This window comes from Sinocyclocheilus grahami, unplaced genomic scaffold (genome assembly GCF_001515645.1).
Source record: "Sinocyclocheilus grahami isolate Dianchi unplaced genomic scaffold, SAMN03320097.WGS_v1.1 scaffold64.1, whole genome shotgun sequence".
NCBI classification, from domain to species: domain Eukaryota; kingdom Metazoa; phylum Chordata; class Actinopteri; order Cypriniformes; family Cyprinidae; genus Sinocyclocheilus; species Sinocyclocheilus grahami.
The window spans coordinates 143,648-163,700 of NW_015505243.1; the positions used below are offsets into that span (position 1 = coordinate 143,648).

Consider the following 20,053-nt stretch of genomic DNA (forward strand, 5'->3'; position numbering starts at 1 on the left):
TGTGGAGAGTCCCCACAAGGAGAGCTGGCCAGACATGTGTGTGTGTGTGTGTGTGTGTGTGTGTGTGTGTGTGTGTGTGTGTGTGTATTTCCCAATTGTGATACAGGATTTGCTATTCTCAGAGAGTTAAATGTTCATGTTATATTTTGATTGCATTTGTGAGTTAATAAAAATGTAACTGGTGGTACAAAATAAGCACATAACATTGTTATGTGGCTGTACTAATTACAGACCCCTGAATCTAATAATATCATAATCGTATTGTGGTTTTGAGGTAACAGAACATATTATATCGCTGGCTAGGAGCTATCAATATCAGATCAATCAATATCACAACAAATTGTGATGAAACATTCGAATTACACCCCAAGTTATCATACTGAATATAAATTATGCTCATAGGCATATAAAGCATATAAATTAAAAATAATAGCACATAGTTTAAATGAAGGTATATACAATGTAGCTCATATTAAATAATGAACAACACTATTACAGCATTTAAAGTTGCATAACAACATAAAACAATGCATTATGAACAAACATCCATTAACAATAAGCAATAGCATATTTATAAATTAACATTAGCCTAAAATCTAACTTAAAATAAAAATAATAATTTTAGTTCATCAAACCTAAAGCATAAAACTAAGCGATATCCATTTTTTAATTAAATTAATCTGTATTTGAATAAACAGATACGTCTGCACTGAATAAAATATAAGATTCATATTTAACAGCATTATGAGTGTGCCTATGATGCCTAAATAAGTTGCCTAGGTAGACAACTTCTGCAGGTTTTAAAACAGAACTTCTCGAAATGATGCTGGCACAGAGACAACCCTCACCTTCTGAAAGTTGTGGTTGGTGCTGAAATGGTGTTCGCACTGCATCATGTCAAAGAAGATGGGGATGGTGGCTTTCCTCAGCTCAGGCTCAGGCACTAACGTGGCTTCCAGGATCGGCCCCACCATTGCAGGGATGAACTTCATCTTTTGTTGGCCTGAAAGTGACAAACACCCAATGACATCACAAAACAGCCAAAATTCCTTCAGAACTTCAAAGAAATTAAATATGCACTCTGTCTCAGCTTGCAAAGACAAACACTACAGTAGTGATTTCACTCTCCATAAAAGGCAGTTTTAGGACATTCTGTAAAAATTCCTCTTTACATTCGACACTTTTGTAATTGTGGTCACTGTCTCTAACAGATAAGAAGCACAGGAAAAAGCTTTTACCAAGATTGTACCACATATCTCTCAGCTTGAAGCCGATGCTTTTCCGCATGTCTCCGTACCTGTTTACATTTTTAGAAACTCAATTTAAGTTGTCGGCCTTTCAAATAAAATGAACAAAAACCAACACTTGAACTCTAGAAAAACAATGTACCCGCAGGTCTCTAACTCACTTGTTGAGAATCTTGTTGCGCTTCTCGAGCGAGAAAGTCTCCAGCTGCAAGGACTTGTGGGTGAGGAAGGCAACAATCAGGTGAAAATAGTTGTTCCAAAGCTATTGAGGAAGAACAACAGGAAATAATCAGGACAAAACAATTTCCTGAGCACAAAATAGACACAAAAATATAAGAATATGGCAAAGATTAAAAAAATTCCGTGAGTCTTTACAGTAATTTCCTGCATTTGATGTCACCATGGTGTTCCAGCAAAGTTTTGGTGTTACCATGGTATTAGGGTATATAATCAAAGTACTGCACGAACAATGTTTAATACTTATGAACAATAGTGAACTTATTAAAAACAGGATGTATTGAGGGAAACTAGTATTTACGACTTCATTGTTTCGAGAATAGAAATGTCCTTGTTCTATTACTGCAACACAGAGCTAGAAATTCACTTGGGTTTTCTGTCAGAAATATAGGCAGATGTTTTGGGTTACATAAGCACAGATGAGTAAGACATGGCCTTGCTTTGATTACTTAGACAATTAGCCTGTACTGATATACCGTAATGCATTTGCTTTTTTAATCGACTGAGGTCTTACGGGTGAAATACTTCCGATGCACAGGGTGTTGAATGAATGGTAACCAAGCAACAGAAAGTTTAGCAGTTGGGTATTTTTCGAAAGCGGTATCTCTTTTCCCAAAAGATCATCACAAATGAACATCATAAAAACATGTTATATAAGATCATGCAACAGAAAGTGTTCATATGCTTCATAGAAAATGCCCTAACATTACTCTCCTGGAAAACAATTACATGCACAGAACAATTGCTCACTCAGTGCATGCAGAGATACTCACAGTGCAGATTATCTGTGGTCAAATCACTACTGCAAACCTTACACAAATAGAACATTAAAGGTTTTATTGTTTTATTTTAATCTTTGTGGTCTTATTATAATGTTTGACAGGTTTTTGTTTTTTTTGCACCAAAAACATGACCATTTTCTACAATCTCTCAGACCCATAGGATTCAAAATTATATAAATTCCCTGCTTTCATATTAAATGAGAAACAGCGCTTTGCTGCGCTTACACATGGTGTGGTTGTGGGATTGCTATTAGGTTTCATAGATTATGTCACGAATCCGGTCCATGAACTTCCGTCTGCTAGCCATCAGAGGTCACCCTTTCCATTTTCATTGACTCTCGCACTACACCCTGTTGCATATCACCCCGGACTACATATCCCATCATTCATTGCACTGATTGCACACAGCACTGATTGCACACAGCACTGATTGCACACAGCTGTTTCATATGGCTCACTCCCTATTTAACACTCACTCTGATCCCTTCCCTCTGCCGAGTATTGTTTAGCGTTTATCACTCCACTAGCGATAGCTACACTACGGAGCCTGTTTAGTTTGTCATAGCCTCACCTTAGTCTTGCCTTGTCTGTGTTCTCGTTTCTTGATCTTCGCCTGTGTCTCTCGGATTCCTCCTCTCGTTTGCCCTATTTGGTTTCTGTTTGCCCATCGTTGACCTCCGCTAGCCTTAGGTTTCTTCTTGTGTCTTGCCCGCCTTATACCTGTCTGCCATTCTCTGACCCATGCCTGTTCTATGACCACGTCTCTGTCTTCTGCTAATAAATAGCTTGCACATGGATCCGCATGTCTCAAGTCTTGTCAGCCCCGTAACAGATTACATGGTGTGACAAAATCCATGCTGAAAACCTGATGGTCCAAGGCACGTAATATTTAATGATCTAGAACACATTAAAATGAGCTTTAATCGATTTAATGAATATGATGTTTAATTTCTGGTAGAAACAGAACCATAGGTTTACATTTATGCATTTGGCACACCCTTTTATCTAAAGTGACAATTACTCTTTTATTTACCTCTTTTAACCATTCTGTCAGATGTAATTTTGATCACAACCATACCAACACTCTGGTTTATGGGATATCATTGCTTCTGAAAGATCTGTGCTGCCATTCAACAGTCAACCAAATGAAGTATAGGCAGGACTTTGCAGGCAGGATGTTGTGCAAACATTGGATTTGGATGTGTCTTGATGGCTTTCTGCCTCAATTTACTGCCTGTGAAAGCAGCGTTCTTCAAATTAAGGATTCAGCAGTGCTGTTTTTAGGATTGGGATGGAAACACAAGTTCTGATAATTACAGTATGGCTAGTACAATGGACTCCTTTATCTCAGAAGATCAAGGAAAATATTCCTCATGGTACAGCCTTTTACCTACAGACAACTTTCATTCATTTCTTATCCAACACACCAGTACCGTTCTTTAATGGTTCATTAACAATTCTTTTAGTAATTTTAAGAAATTTATATTTGAAAAAAAGAAATGCAATTCTTTGCAAATGGGATTTTTAAAAAATATAGCAAAAGGTGTGTTTACATTAATATTTAATGACTTATCACAATCTTTTTTGGTCTTTATTTCACATTCTAATTGGCCTTAACTGTATATTAAATAACGAAATTAAAACAAAAAAGCGGCAACACAATTTATTTTTTTTAAATGCCACTGAGAAAACAGTGTCTCTTCAACCCACACTGACGTACGAACAACCAGTCAGTAACTAACTGCACTATTTAAGCCTCACAGTTAGTTGTATGTGTTAGATTCACTATAAATAAATTATTTATAAGAGTCATTACACAAATTACACTGCATGTTTGGGGGCTGTAAGATTTTTAAATGTTTTTGAAAGAAGACTTTTAGCATAAAAGGATGTTTATTTGATTAAAAATAAACATAAAATAAAAATAAATAAGTAAAATCAGTAATATTCTGAAATATTACAATTTCAAATAACTGTTTTCTATATGAATATATTTTAAAATGCTATTTATTTCTGTAAAGTCACTACTCCAGTCTTCATGATCATTCAGAAATCATTCTGATATGCTGATTTGCTGCTCAAGAAACATTTTATTGTTTATACTATCAATGTAATGAAAACAGATTCATATTTTTGTAGAAACTGGGATGTGTTTGTTTTCAGGATTCTTTGATAAATAGAAAGTTAAAAAAGAACAGGATTTATTTAAAACAGAAATCTTTTGTAAATTACAAATGCCACTTATCACATTAATGCATCTTTACTGAACAAAAGTATTAATTTCTCTTACTGACCATAAACGGTAGAGTAAAAGAACAATTCATAAGTGCTATCAGACAACACTGGCCACCAAATATGTTCCAGTTGGAAAAATGGAACTGGTTCTTATTCAGTTGCCAAATATTTGCAGTGCTTATAGGAGCAACATTGGTATTCACTGCTGTTTAAGGCATTGTTTTAAAAAAAAAAAAATGTATTGCTTCCATTTACAACAAACAAACAAGGTACATAAACGTATCACATAATCTAACAACGCGTGACCAGCCTTAGGTTGAGCATAACCAGTGACAAACAAGATCACAATAAACCAATAATAAATAAGAAAAGAAATGAAAGAAAGAAATAGAACAAATAAAACAAACCAAAAGGGGCTTTTTACCTTAGTTTATACATGCCTCAAAAACGAAATTAATTTGAGAGCTTTCTTGTTTTTAACCAATTCTAAAGATTTGCACAACATTTTAACCTCATTCATCCACTGGTTAAAGTTGGGTTTAGATTTAAACCATCTACATTTATGAATGAAAAACTTTCCAAGACAAAGCAAGAAATTAATAACAAAATCCCGCTCTTTGTTTTCCAGACAAATGCCAATCCTAATTAACTTCATCGTAAGGGGTGGGAGTTCAACCTCTCTAGACTGTAGCCAGTTCTGTACATCTCTCCAAAAAAGTTGCACCAAATCACAACAAAAGAAAACATGCTCTAGATTTGCAATATTCGTTTCACAAAAAACACAATTATTATATACACAATCAATTAAATTTCAGTCTTAAAAATTCATTGGTAGGATAAATCTCATTAAACATTTTGAAGTTCACCTCCTTAACTTTAGGAGGAAGAGGAAAAGATATATAGCTTTCCCTAACTTTTTAAATTTCCATAATATCAAAATCTTTGAGCATGTATTCCCTTCTAATAGGGTTAGGATAATAAGCCTGTAAAATAAAATCTCTAATGACTCTATTTGTAAAATTTTTATCACAAAAATCATAACCTTCTAAGGAGAGCTGTCTAAGTTCTGGGGAGACTTTGGAGTACAAAATGTCTTCTTTAACTATTAATCTTACAGCAATTGGAATGGCTCTAATTATTCTATTATACGTATTAACAGAGCACTGCAGTTGGAATTTTTCACAGAATTCTCTATACAGTAACAAATTTCCATTATCATCCAAGAAATGGGCAATCGCCCAAATTCCTTTGGATTTCCATTCCTCAAAATATACTGACTTTCTGCCAGTCTTTATATATCTATTATTCCAAACTGGAGTGTTGTGAGGTGTGAAGTTATGTTTGTATCTCTTCTACTAATTTCTGGTTTTGAATTGCATTGTTAAAGCCATAAACATTCATCAAAATGAAAAAAAGAACATACATTTTCAGTACCACCATCAACCAATGACCGCTTCCATCCTCTTTATGAGTGATAACTTCCCCAGGACATTTGTTAAAGCATATTGCCACTCCTCCAGAACGATTAGAACCATGACTGAAAAAAATCTTGTCACCCCATTGATTAGTCCAGAAAGAGGTATCCAAACCCGAAGAATGAGTCTCTTGTAGAAATACACAATGAGCTTTCTGTCCTTTGCAAAATAAAAAAAAACGCTTTTCTTTTAACAGTGTCCTTTAAGCCCCTAACATTCAGAGAACCAAATACAATTTTGTCCGTAATCATTAACACTAAAACGGAAAAATGGAAAAACAAAAACAAATAGTAAATAAAAGCACAAATTAAACCACCCCTTGTGAATTCACACTCTTACTCTATGAACCTTAACTTACAAATAGAGCTCCAGTGTCCCACTGAAAAGGTTTCCAACTACCAGTCAATTAGAAACGAAACACTTCACCCGTCAAAATATATCCGTCGACCTTCAATGAAGCCATAAGGACCGCGAAAAAACGCCGGTTTTCCTGCCCTCCTTGCTTGTTCAATTTGAGGCCATAACTTTCGTCTGTCTTCCAAATCTTCTCGAGGAAGCATCTCGGCAAATCGAACTCCCTCCGCCTTACAGACCGGTGAATGTTTGGTTCTCCGCCAGATTTCATCTTTCACTCGCCTTTGCGTGAACAGTACAATGGCATTCCTGCTTTTTGGTCCATCTTTCTTCCCAGCCTGTGGACAATGTCAACAGCCTCATGCATCTTTGCGTCCATCTCAGGTGCAATCTTACCGAGGATTTGTATGACATGTGATCTGAGGTCTTCGTCTTTTTTTTCTTCTATGCCTTTGATACGGAGACACCACCTCATTCTATATCTTTCTTGTTCTCTCACCCTCTCCTTAAGATCACAATTATCCTTGCGCAGATGTTCATTTTGTATCTCCAAGTCCTTTACTCTTTTCTTGCACTCATTCACCTCTTCCGTGTTGAACTGAATCGCCTTCGTTAAACTTGCAATCATGGCGCTACTTTGTTTAGATTGCTCACTTAAATCCGCCAGCTTCTCATCCACTCTCTTTTCCAGATTTAAGATTGCCTCCAGAATGGTTTCGTTGGAGATTTTATCTTTCTCTCTGTCAGCTGTTGGCTTAACACTTTCCTCCGCAGGAGTTTTACTTAGCGTTGAAGGAAGGGAGCCGTCTCCGCGATTTCTTTTACTTTGCACAGTAACCTCCATTGCATAGTCGTGCAGCATTACTTTAGCCTCATCATTCTTTTCGATATTAGGCGACAGATCTAGCCCTTTGGGGTCTACTTGTATTTCTGAGCCTAAGACAAATTTCCCTCAGGGACAATAAAGTGTACCTAACCTAACCTAACCTAACCTACTTTTAGCTTGGCAGGTTTAATAAATTTTTGTGAAGACATCTTAACATTAAACAGTCGGAATTACTTACTTCAAGCTAACTTTGGGGACCACTATCACGAGCTTCGAAAAACACAACCGCTCAACCCGCCATCTTCGCACCCCCCCGTTTAAGGCATTGTGGCTTGGGCAATATAGAAGCATGACTGTGTTTCCGGCAATATAATCTCGGTCTTGCCTGAAGCGTAATTGTGTACTTGAAACCCCTATACAGTCCTCGTTAAACTGACCTGCAAGTGGAAGTGTGTGGAGTCCAGGAAGTATCTGTTGAGAACATCTGAGTACTGGTCAATCGCCCGGAGAAAAACTTTCATTTGGTGAAGATTCAAGATCATCCAGTCGGGCGGAAACACGTTGCCCATCAGGTTTTTGAACATGATGAAAGTCTCCATTAGAAAGTCCTAGTTGGGAGACAACAAAAAAACACAGATTCTTGTTGTTACGAGCATGTATGTGCATGTCGAGGAAAACTATGATTAGATGCAGACCGGCAAATTACATTTGTGCTACGCACAGACATGCCTGATCAGGAAAAAACAGATGCTAATTTGAAGCTGCGCTTATCTTGTTCTGCTATTAAACCCTGACTCACTTCGACAGACGACAGGGAACAGAGCCACATGCGTCGTTATCAGTCAGCTGAGCAAAAGGTGGATTATTTATAACTTAACTCTCAGAGCACGAAAGGCTCTGCGATGATAGATGGGGCTTGCGGAGAGAGCGGGAGACTTACGATAATGTCCTGTCTGGTTTTGAAGGTGCTGATGTATTGTGCGTAATGCGCGTCTTCCATTTGTTTTAGGATTGCGGTCATGCATGCCAGGTAGTGGCCCTGTGTCCAGAGGAAGAAAAGAAATAATCAATAACTTTACATGTGCTGCCCACTCCGCTGAGAAAACTCATAGCCACGGGCCTGGGTAAAGAAATAAACAAGTTAAGTTCAGTGGTCCAGACTGCTGTTGTTATGACTTTCAGCAGGTGTGTGTGGGCTTCGGTGCTGTGTGGTCGAAACAACAACAGCTTTGACAGGAAGGTAAGCTGATTTAACTCTGCTAAATCTTTCTAGAACACTCCATATTGTTGTCTGCCGGTGTCTTACTATGAAGGGAGAGTCCAAACTCAGGTTGATGACCGTACGGTTGACCCTCCGCAAGAGACGGTCCACAATTAACTTCACATGAGCGGATGTGGGACCCTGAAAGCATAAAAAAGGTGAATGAGATGCACTGAAGGATTCTTGAATGCATGGTGGATGAACCCAGAAAGGACTCTCTCTCATAAACAAAACTTAAAATGACCTTATTTTGGAAATTTGCAAGAGATGCTCACGAGTCGCAAGAGTTTGACCTGAAATGTCTGCCTGTCTCAATACAATATCAACTGAAATGTCAACCAATCTTGAATGCACTGTCATATCAACAAGCCAGCGAAATGCATCATGGTTGAAAGATCAGCTTGTCTGTATTCCTTCAAAAAAGTAATTCACTGTCTCATGTAGCTAGACTTTTCACCAGGAAGTTGCTTTTGCTCACCAAGGAAGCATTTATTTACTTAAAAACAGTAATACTGTGTAATATTATTATAATTTTAAATAACTTTTTTTCATTTTCCAGTTCCATTTTCCATTTTTTGCTGGAAATTGTATTTTTATGAAGATAAAGTACATGGAGATATAAATTAAGAAATAAATATAAAACACTTATTATAATGTACTTATTAAATAGAAATGAAATATAGTCAGTAAGATTTTTAAGATATATTAACACTTTTGTTCAGCAAGGATGCATTAAATTGATCAAAAGTGACAGAAAAGACTTTTACAAAACATTTATTTTAAATAAATGCTGTTCTTTCTATTAATTTAATTATATTCAATTATTCAGTTTTGCCATCATAGGAATAAATTACATTTTAGAGTATATTAAAATACAAAACGTGTTGGTGTAATAATATTTCAGAACACTGCTGTTTTTATTGCATTTTTTAATCAATCAAATGCAGCCTTGATGAGCATAAGAGATTTTTCAAAATATTATAAAAATCTTACCAACCCCTTAATACATTTTTTGCATGTACAGGTGCATCTCAATAAATTAGAATGTCGTGGAAAAGTTCATTTATTTCAGTAATTCAACTCAAATTGTGAAACTCGTGTATTAAATCAATTCAATGCACACAGACTGAAGTAGCTTAAGTCTTTGGTTCTTTTAACTGTGATGATTTTGGCTCACATTTAACAAAAACCCACCACAAACTCACCAGACCTGAACACCATAGAGAATCTATGGGGCATTGTCAAAGGGGAAAATGAGAAACAAGAGACCAAAAAAATGCAGATGAGCTGAAGGCCACTGTCAAAGAAACCTGGGCTTCCATACCACCTCAGCAGTGCCACAAACAGATCACCTCCATGCCACGCCGAATTGAGACAGTAATTAAAGCAAAAGGAGCCCCTACCAAGTATTGAGTACATGTACAGTAAATGAACATACTTTCCAGAAAGCCAACAATTCACTAAAAAAAACATTGTTATTGGTCTTATGAAGTATTCTAATTTGTTGAGATAGTGAATTGGTGGGTTTTTGTAAAATGTGAGCCAAAATCATCACAATTAAAAGAACCAAAGACTTGAACTACTTCAGTCTGTGTGCATTGCATTTATTTAATACACGAGTTTCACAATTTGAGTTGAATTAGTGAAATAAATGAACTTTTCCATGACATTCTATTTTATTGAGATGCACCTGTATTACAAAAAAAAATATTTATAGCAAATATTAAAAATGCATAGCTAAAATCAATATGTATCATTCTTTTGTGGTGGGGCCAGTGAAAGTGTTCAAAGGGTAAGTAAAAATGACTGGGGCAACACAAAAAAAAAATCCTTATTGTTAAGCCATGACTGAATAATTCATTGGGAATGTGTAAACACGTCTCCGTTTCCCAGTGGACTGATAAAACCGGTACACCCTGACTCCTGGAAATTGCATAAAGCCAACCAATTAGTTTGGTTCCTGTGGTTTTGCTCATCAGATAGTCTGAGGCTGAGATAAGGATAAAGTTAATCATAACTGGCTGAAGTTGTTAGGCATCCTCAACTGCATCAAACTCACCACGTCTTTACAGTCCAGCATGTCCAGGACGGTGCTCAGCAGCTGGACACAAGCCTCAAGATCGGGTTTGTTGGAGTTATCGTCCAGCTGCCCACTCAACTGATCTGTGATCAGAGGCAACAAAACATCTCTGCAGTCTAAAAGCACAAGAGAGTATATGAGAGGTGTGGATGACACACAGCTTTTAGTGCAAGTCGATGAGAAAAAATGATATGCTGACCTGAACGACTGTCAAGTCCTACCTGGCTGTTTGAACAGGTTACTCTCAACAATTTTCACCAGACAGCCCAGCTTCTGCCTCACCATCTGAAAATCTGGGATGCTTTCGATGAACTTAGCCAGCTGAACACTGTGTGAGAGAGAAATGTGTTCCACGAAAATGCAAAGAGGAAACTATACAGCATGGAACAGAAACGAAGTCAGAGGGTAATTACGTGAAAAGAAAAGAAAGAACTGACATACATATTTTAACTCGAGGGTGAACATTTGAAATACAGTACACTCCCTACACATGTCTTCAAACAGAAGATTTTTACAAGCCAGATGTTAAGCAGTTTACCTAGGATCTACAGCATCAAAGACCTTCTGTAAGTCAGTGATGATGGCAGGAAGACAGCATACAACTTTAAAGCTCAAATAATAAACTGAATTAATCATGTAAGTGATTTAACAAAAATGCAAGCTTCACATTTCTGTTTTTTAACCATCAGGAACACTGGTGCAATTTATTTGTAATTATAAGTGCCTTACTGTAACCATGATTTATTTTTTTCTTATTATGGTAAACAAAAGTATGCCACAAATTTGTTTCTAACCAAACCGGTGGTGATGCAAAGGCTAGATATTTTCATAGCAATGTGAAATACATCATTCACTTTACCTGAGCTCTACAGCGTCAAAGACCTTCTGCAAGTCATTGATGATGGTGGGAAGATATTTCAAGATTGCTCCCTGTAAGACAAACAGAGAAAGTTCACTACATATATAAAGAAAACAATAATATTGTGAAATATTATTACAATTTAAAACAAATGTTTTCTATTTGAATATATTTAAAAATGTAATTTATTCTTGTGATGCAAAGCTGAATTTTCAGCATCATTACTCCAGGCTTCAGTGTCACATGATCCTTCAGAAATCATTCTAATTTGCTGCTCAAGAGACAATTCTGATTATTAATGTTGAAAACTGTTTAATATTTTTGTTGAAAATGTGATATATTTTGTTTTTCAGGATTCACTGATGAATAGAAAGCACAAAAGAACAGCATTTATTTGAAATAGATATCTAAATATTTTTAATATCGCTTTTGATTAATTTAATGCATCTTTGCTGAATAAAAGCATTATGTACTTTAAAAATAAAAAAACTAACTTTTCAACATTAGTGTAAATCTTTTACAGACCTCTGTGTTCACAAATGGTATCTGTAAACATTGCTTCTAAACATTTATTGTATATCCATGTAAAAAAAAAAAACCTGCCTTTATCTTAACTCCTTCATCCAGAGGTCTGTCCATCAGAATGCTGATAGAAAGAAATAAGGTCCGAATGGAGTCGAGAAACTGCCCTCCATCTTCACTATTCCCATAAAACCTGACAAACAACAGAAAAAAATCTGAGAAAAAATGTAAAGAACATTTGAGTGGAAACATCAGCACAATGATTTTAGGGTGTTGTGGATGGATGCCAGGGCGTTAAAAATCATTTCATAACAGTGTGAGATGAGTTAGGCATTTATTCAACTCCATTACCCTATCTATTGATCTATCTATCCATCTATCTATAAACACGCTGCATATGGATGCATGTCATCTAATAATGCATTAAAACAAGCTGCTTTCTAGAAAGGTTTAGAGATTCAAAAATGTATTTGAACCAATGCTCTTGATTTAATTGCCTTTGCTGAGATTCAGATGGAGGTCCCACTGCCCCATGTGTTTGTGCAGAGATAGAAGCAAGTGATTTCTAAAGTGTTTTTTTTTTTTTTTTGCTGTTGCTTTTTCATTTTTGCATTGTCAGATCAAGGACAAGTTCAATCAAGCCCTCTTGAAAGCTATATTTGAGAGCCTATAAGGGCCAGTACCCACCTTAAATAGAGAATCCGAGACTGCACAATGAAATGAAAAAGATACTTGAAGGCTTTCAAAGCTGCGTACAGTCGCTCCGTATGAGCCGGGTCCTCAGCATGGCCCACAAAATAATTCAACACTTTGGTCAACTTCCTGTGAAAAGACAAGGCAAACCGAGGCAATTACGGCATGCCTGCAAATCAATACACGTCACAACCGAGAATGTCACTGGACAGGTGTATATAGAGAACAGGTCAGAGACGGAGAGAGTTTTAGTATGAGATGGCAAGGTGAGAATTAAATGCGGACAAAAATGGCCAAGTTATATTAAAACACATGAACTGTGACACAAAGGACAAAGAAATCCAAACAAGACAGTAACTCTTACTGGTACGCCAGAGTAGCGCTGAAGTGTTTGCTAATGTAGGTCTCCAAAACAGGGTTGAAATGCTGAAACTTTATGTCGCCAATGAGTGAGATGATGAAAACCTGGACAAATCAAGCAAAAATACAAACTCTAGCTCTTCATTTTATAATCACTTAACTTATAAAGTTTCAAGAAAACATTTCATCTAAATTGAATTACTTTATAAATGTCTCTTATTTTGAATAATTCATCAGAAGAAAAACTGTTTTAATTGTATTTCATCAAACTGAAGTCTCAGCCTCTGCAAAACTTCAAAGGACTATGGGGCACAAACGTCACAAGGTCCGTCATACTCTATCCCAAATGTAATACAATTAACACAGTGGTTGAAAAAGTGGCTGAAATAAATTAAAATCACCCGAAATAAATAATGGTTTTCATAGACATCAAGCACACATCACATGGCGGAATAATCTGACCTGTATGTCTGTGAGGGGGAAGACATCCCACATGCAGATGGCGATATGGCGTGTTATGGTATTAAGGTTACTCATACGGATAACTAATGAAAACGCAATGACGCGGCAGAGTGCTCTTTATACAGTTTGTAACTTTAATGTATCTTTTGTGCAATGATTTGGTCCCAACAAGCTGCATGATTTGAAGTATCATGATTAGAAAAGTTAGACCAAAGTTTAATACTTGTTCAGATCCCGAACCCCAAGTGTGAGCAACAGTGTTGCTCACTCAGAACAATCTGCCCACACTATGAATTTTCATTTATGATTACTGGATAAGGATTTTTTTTAAAGGGGTCATATGATGCGATTTCAATTTTTCCTTTCTCTTTGGAGTGTTACAAGCTCTTGGTGCATTAAGAAGATCTGTAAAGTTGCAAAGACTAAAGTCTCAAATCCAAAGAGATATTCTTTATAAAAGTTAAGAGTCAGCCGCACCTACCTAAAACGGCTCGTTCTAACATGCCCCCACATGTCTACGTCACGATGTGGAAAGATTTGCATAACGCCGCCCAAATGTTCACGCAAAGAAAGAAGGCGTAACTTTGATTCTCGCTGTAGTACTGTTGTTGCCCTGTGTTTCGTTGTGAAAGCGAAACTACTTTGTTTGGTCTTCCAAAAGAGGACGATATCGGTATTCGGCCAATCACAACGCACTGGATAGCTGGCCAATCAGAGCACACCTCGTTTTTCAGACCGATGAGCTTTGTAAAAATCGACACGTCAGAGGAGAAACAATCATGTATAAAAAATACATAATTTATAGAAATATAGATTATAGACAATTGAAGATTTTCTTTATTACTTTTCATGGCTTTTCATACTTTTCATATTATTATTAATACTATTATTATTACCATTAATAATATTGTAATACTTTCTGTGACTCTTTAAATATTTTATTCTTAGTAGTAGTAATATTAGCTGAAATAAATATAAATATTAATACTAACAGTGTCATTCATATTTATATTTTATTTATTTATTTACTCTTTAGGGATATTATTATCATTAATAATAAATATGAATGTGATTATTTTTATTTATTAATAAAATAAGAAATAATAATTATGTATATTCATAGTAATTATCAATTATAATGATAAAATCTCAAAAAAATAAAATAGAAAAATCTAAAATAGAAAGTATATAATAATACTCATGTTACTATTACTATTATTATTATTATAAATAATCATATCAATATTCATATAATAATAATAATAATAATCTCTTTAAAAAAAAGTCATGAAAAGTAATAAAATATAAGAAAATCTATATTTTATAATCATGTATTTTTCTAGTTAGTAATAAACACATTTTTTATTTATTTATTTTATCCTTATTCACTAGTGAAAAGTCATAGTGTGGGAAGCTTTTTCCAAGTGAGCAACACTTTAACTGTTGCTCATGCTTGAGATTACAGATCTGAACAAGTATTAAACTTTGTTTTGCAACATTTCTATTTGTGATACTTAAAATCATATGGCTTGGTCCCTAATATATCCAGGTTTTACATTGCTGGAGAAACTCTATCATAAGCATAGGTTGGCAACTGCTGGATGTCTAAAGAGTGAGTTAAATAATCAATACTTGCCAAGGCATTGAAAACTAGTGTATCATAGGTTTCTTCCTCTGAAGTCTCCATCATGATATTAAAGAGAGCGTCCAGTGTGTCCTGCAGGAACTAGAGGAACACACAACAAAAACTTTTGATCATAAAGCAGCATTTTATAAAAGGCCAAGTGTTGTGTTTTCTAACAACCCTACTTTAATAATCTCCCCTCCTTCCACTTCCATCAGTTTCTGAAGAATTTCTTCAAGTCTCTCAGTGTTTGATCTCCAGTTGAGAAGCCCCAGAAGGTCAACTGAGTCGGAGGAAATAAAAAAAAGTTATAGAAAGCCAAGCACTGCAAGAACTCTGCAGTCTCAGACGGTTACATATAGCTTTTACAGTGATAGTTTAGACCAAAATAAAACTTTTGTAATTATCTACTCTCATCTCTCTTGCCGTTTCAAACCATATGATCTTTTTCAGAAGTTTTCAGAAGTCATGCGACAGCTTCAAATGTAGAAGGTAATTTGTGTAAAAACAATATCTACTATCTAAGTTCAATATGAAAGTGAAAGTGACGTGACATGTGGCCAAGTATGGGGAATTAGTGCTCTGCATTTATCCCATCCAAAGTGCACACACACAGCAGTGAACACACACACACACACACACCGTGAACACACACCCGGAGCAGTGGGTAGCCATTTTTGCTGTGGCGCCCAGGGAGCAGTTGGGGGTTCCGTGCCTTTCTCAAGGGTACCTCAGTCGTGGTATTGAAGGTGGGAGAGAGCGCTGTTCATTCACTCCCCCCACCTACAAGCCCTGCCGGTACGAGACTCGAACCCACAACCTTTGGGTTACGAGACCGACTCTCCAACCATTAGGCCACGACTTCCCCATATGCGGAGACATCAGCAAATGTCAGGTTTGCAAAGACGTGAAGACAAATAACAGAATCGTCATTTTGGGGTGAAATATAATTTTTGGGGAAAGGAAATGACTCTTACCGTTTTGTGTAAGCTTTGTAGAGCAGGTGAGGGTGGCGATCTGGAAGCTGTCTTTGGTGATGGGAATGATGCCACCATGATGAAAGGATTTTCCAGTCTGTCTCTCTTTCTCTTCCACTTCAGCATACGAACCAGGCAGAGTCAAATATGTCTTGGCGTCGTCAGCTTTCTTCACATCTACCTGTAGGAACAGAAGAGGAATTTGAAGTGACGCTACATGTTTGAGACATTGCTGCCCGGTGAAAGAGTACGATCACGTCACATGGAACAATAACATATACTGCAGGTATAAAGGGAAGTTCAAATTTTTTTGAAGAGATCTAAAGGTTACATGTCAAGATGAGTTTTAGCGACTAAAAAGCTTTCAGCAAAGAAAGTACACTACTTTTCAAAAATTATTTTTTTTTGAACAGAAATTAATCATTTTATTCAGCAAGGATGCATTAAATTTATATAAAAGTGACCGTAAAAGACACCTATAATGTTACAAAGCATTTCAAATACAGTAAATGCTGTTCTTTTGAACTTTCTATTCACCAGACAATCCTGAAAAAATATATCACGGTTTCCACAAAAATGTGAAGCAGCAAAAACTGTTTTCAACATTAATAATAATAATCAAAAATGTTTCTTGAGCAGCAAATCAGCATATTAGAATGATTTCTGAAGGATCATGTGACACTGAAGACTGGAGTAATGATGCTGAAAATTCACCTTTGCGTCACAGGAATAAATTACATTTTAAAATATATTAAAAACATAAAACAGTTATTTTAAATTGTAATAACATTTCATAAGTTTCTGTTTTACTGTATCAAATAAATACAGCATTGGTGAGTATAAGAAACTTTAAACGACCCCAAAGTTTTGAAAAGCATTTAAAGCTCAAGGTATCTTTTTTCCTATATTAAACTTTAAAGCACTATCCATCCAACAACAATTTCATTCATTTTTACTACAGCAATTATGGAGTAATTCTTCATTTAAAACAAATCTCAAACATCATGAACTAGCAAATAATGACAGAAGTTTATATTATTTCCTTTAAAAAAATATTTTTGTGTTCGGTGCAAACTAAGCTAAATCAACAGAACTTGTAGCATAATGTTGCGAACCCCAAAAGATTATTTGACAAAAAAACACTTTCCATCATTTAATGTAAAACAAATAGCAGAAATGTGAAGCTTAACGTTACATAAAAAAAATATTTACACACATTTTTCTGTTAAAACTTGTACATTAATTGAGCTGTACAGTGCTTCTTGCCACTTTTACATTTTATGTATTATGTTGTCATGGCAACAAATATGCAACACTGGATATAAAACCAGAAACAAGTAAATATGGTAATTTAACAAGTAAATATAAACTGGATATAATGTTGCACAGAAAAGGTTATTAGGCAATTATTTCACACTAAATTCATGATAACATGCATAATGTTTATATTTTATGGCTATAATTTCATTGCAAACTGCAAAAAAAATTTGCGACAATAGTATGCCACAAGTTCTGCCAATTGAGCTCAGTTTGCACTGAACCAAGAATGTTTCGTACAGAAGCCCACCTTGTAGACAATGAGTTCGTGTTTTCCATCTGGAAGTGTGGTGCCATCCGACTTCATCAGGCGAACAAAAGCCATGCCAAAAGGCTTCTCAGACTTATCTCTTGCTACAGAAATGTAAGATATTCAACTTAAACACAAGCCTGAATATACAACAGCACAAAGGTTCTCAGCCTGGGGTCAGCAAAAATGCTAATGGGGTCAAGTGAGATCTGTATGAACTCCAACTTATATATTCTTTATTTGTAAAAGAAAGTTTTCAAGCATCATTTTTTTGCCCTATGTTGGACCTACAAACAAAATATGCAGATTTTCTTGTGGATAAAATACAAAGTGAAATGCATGCTAAAAACGTGCCCTGCATGAAAAGGTTGAGAACCCCTGCAGAAATGCATTAATGAAACAAAAGAGAACAGATATCATAGTCCTAAGATTCTATACACAGTTCTAGCTACTTCAACATCATTTACTATAAGGTTCTGTGAACGTCTCTACGACACTCACAATCTTGAGACGATCGGTGTCTAAAGGTGAGCCTCAGATGACATCGACATACATCCTCAATGGGAATGGCCACCTGATGGACAGAAGAGAAAGAGTGAATACGAACCCAGGTGTAGCTCTTAAGTCCCTTTTACATGAGCCATGTTGAGGGCATCAATGCACCTCTTAGCACATGCGTCAGGAGTAACATTGACCTTGACAAGAAAAGCATTGCCAGAAGGGCAATTTTCTTGCTAGGCAGCATGATAATAATTTTTTTTACATTAAATGGAGTACCTTAACATTTATTTCACTCCTTTGCAGACTGTAAGTTCAATTATACATATTTCATACTTATTTTTGCCATTAAAACTGAAACTTTGGACATTTGATTACTTTTGATTTTGTTAAGTGCATTAAAGGTGATATATATATATATATATATATACAGTGGGTACGGAAAGTATTCAGACGCCCTTACATTTTTCACTCTTTGTTATATTGCAGCCATTTGCTAAAATCATTTTAGTTAATTTTTTTCCTCATTAATGTACACACAGTACCCCATATTGACAGAAAAACAGACATTTTTGCCGATTTATTAAAAAAAGAAAAACTGAAATATCACATGGTCCTAAGTATTCAGACCCTTTGCTCAGTATTTAGTAGAAGCACCCTTTTGATCTAATACAGCCATGAGTCAGTGCATATATACACACACACACACACTATATTTACATATATATATATATATATAAACAACTGATAAATCATTCTTTCTGTACATGATTTCCAAAAGTTGAAATTGCTGAACTTTGAGTAATAGGTCACAGCACTTGACCTGTGTGCAACATAAATCAGGGTCGAGCTGTAGATTGAGGCTTTGCATTAGAGAAGGCTGGCATGATATGAAAGGGTCTTTAGCGTCAAAACATCAAAAACCTAAACCCAGATGTCTTTGCTTTTGTTTTTTGTCCTGTGTTTGTACCTTAACCGTCTCATTCCAGCAGGGCTGCTTGACTTGATAGTAGATGACAGACTTGTATTCAGTGATCCCTTCATAACCAGCTCCAGGAAATATGGCTTTCTGAAGAGAGAATAAGAATGTAAAAAAAAAAAGCAACATCTACTGGAAGAAAATAGTTTTTCTTTCTCGTACAGTAAGTGGTTTGCAGCAATAAAAGTTCAATGTTAACAAGACCAGAAGTTGGCAGTACACAGCTTGAGTTAAAGGAAACTGGGCTGCATAATGTGCAGTATATAAAACAAGAACAAGACTGAAAGACAAGCTTACATCTCTTACAATAGGGGGAGATCTTTTTAGGAAAAGCTTTTCGGAATGAGTTTCTTGTATTTTTCCGTGTTCGCAAGTGTAAACAGGAAACGCTTATATGTGCATTATAGCTCGAAATAGCATTTGGCAAGAATGGAGCTGTAAAAAGCTTTCTGTGTCATGTGTTTGGACATTTAAAGACGCCAATCGTTTCATAAAGGAGAAAGATCTGCAAGCTGTTTTTATGCCAGCAACAGTTCTGCTGTCAAAACACAGAGATAAAGGGGGTGGATGAGCGCTGCATGCTAAATAGTGAAAGCTAAAACTGTTAGTCTACATAAATGAGAAGAACGGAGGACAATGGAACGAGATAAAGTGTTTTTTATTCATTTTCAAATGACATTTGAGGTATTTCCTAAAAAGTTAAGCCATGGTAATACCATGTTTTTTGTACACCTGCAAATTACTGATGCAAAAATATGGAACTGAAGCTGTTGTCAGACAACACTGATTTTAAATCAGGATTCACTTAAGGGTTTTAAAAGCACTATAAGCGATGGTGTGGAAATCAAGATATTAATGTTAGTTAATATGTAATATCACAAGGTTTCTGTACCTCCATGGGATTTCCTTCTTCATCCAGCACGCTCATTATAACTTCTACATTTTTAGGGGTCTTCTTCTTGCCACGATCAAATTCTCCTTGTAGCAGCGTAACATATATATCATTCCTTAAATA

At 35.9% G+C, this 20,053-nt stretch overlaps 1 protein-coding gene across 1 annotated transcript in view; it reads right to left on the reverse strand.

Annotated features, from left to right (window-relative positions):
- The window catches only part of LOC107584859 (dedicator of cytokinesis protein 5-like), a 45,294-nt gene extending 25,249 nt beyond the window's left edge, over positions 1–20,045 (reverse strand). Inside the window, exons 1-19 of the mRNA XM_016271613.1 lie at positions 19,931–20,045; positions 19,030–19,128; positions 18,063–18,135; positions 17,562–17,665; positions 15,995–16,175; positions 15,203–15,300; positions 15,030–15,119; positions 12,936–13,036; positions 12,566–12,700; positions 11,960–12,071; positions 11,357–11,427; positions 10,719–10,825; positions 10,477–10,613; positions 8,463–8,558; positions 8,097–8,195; positions 7,594–7,764; positions 1,409–1,509; positions 1,239–1,297; positions 849–1,003 (exon numbers count right to left, since the gene is read on the reverse strand). Of these exons, the coding sequence (XP_016127099.1) occupies positions 849–1,003; positions 1,239–1,297; positions 1,409–1,509; positions 7,594–7,764; positions 8,097–8,195; positions 8,463–8,558; positions 10,477–10,613; positions 10,719–10,825; positions 11,357–11,427; positions 11,960–12,071; positions 12,566–12,700; positions 12,936–13,036; positions 15,030–15,119; positions 15,203–15,300; positions 15,995–16,175; positions 17,562–17,665; positions 18,063–18,135; positions 19,030–19,128; positions 19,931–19,966 (2,025 nt within the window). The 5' untranslated portion in view covers positions 19,967–20,045. The remainder of the gene's footprint in view (positions 1–848; positions 1,004–1,238; positions 1,298–1,408; positions 1,510–7,593; positions 7,765–8,096; positions 8,196–8,462; positions 8,559–10,476; positions 10,614–10,718; positions 10,826–11,356; positions 11,428–11,959; positions 12,072–12,565; positions 12,701–12,935; positions 13,037–15,029; positions 15,120–15,202; positions 15,301–15,994; positions 16,176–17,561; positions 17,666–18,062; positions 18,136–19,029; positions 19,129–19,930) is intronic.
- Between the last annotated feature and the right edge of the window lie 8 nt (positions 20,046–20,053).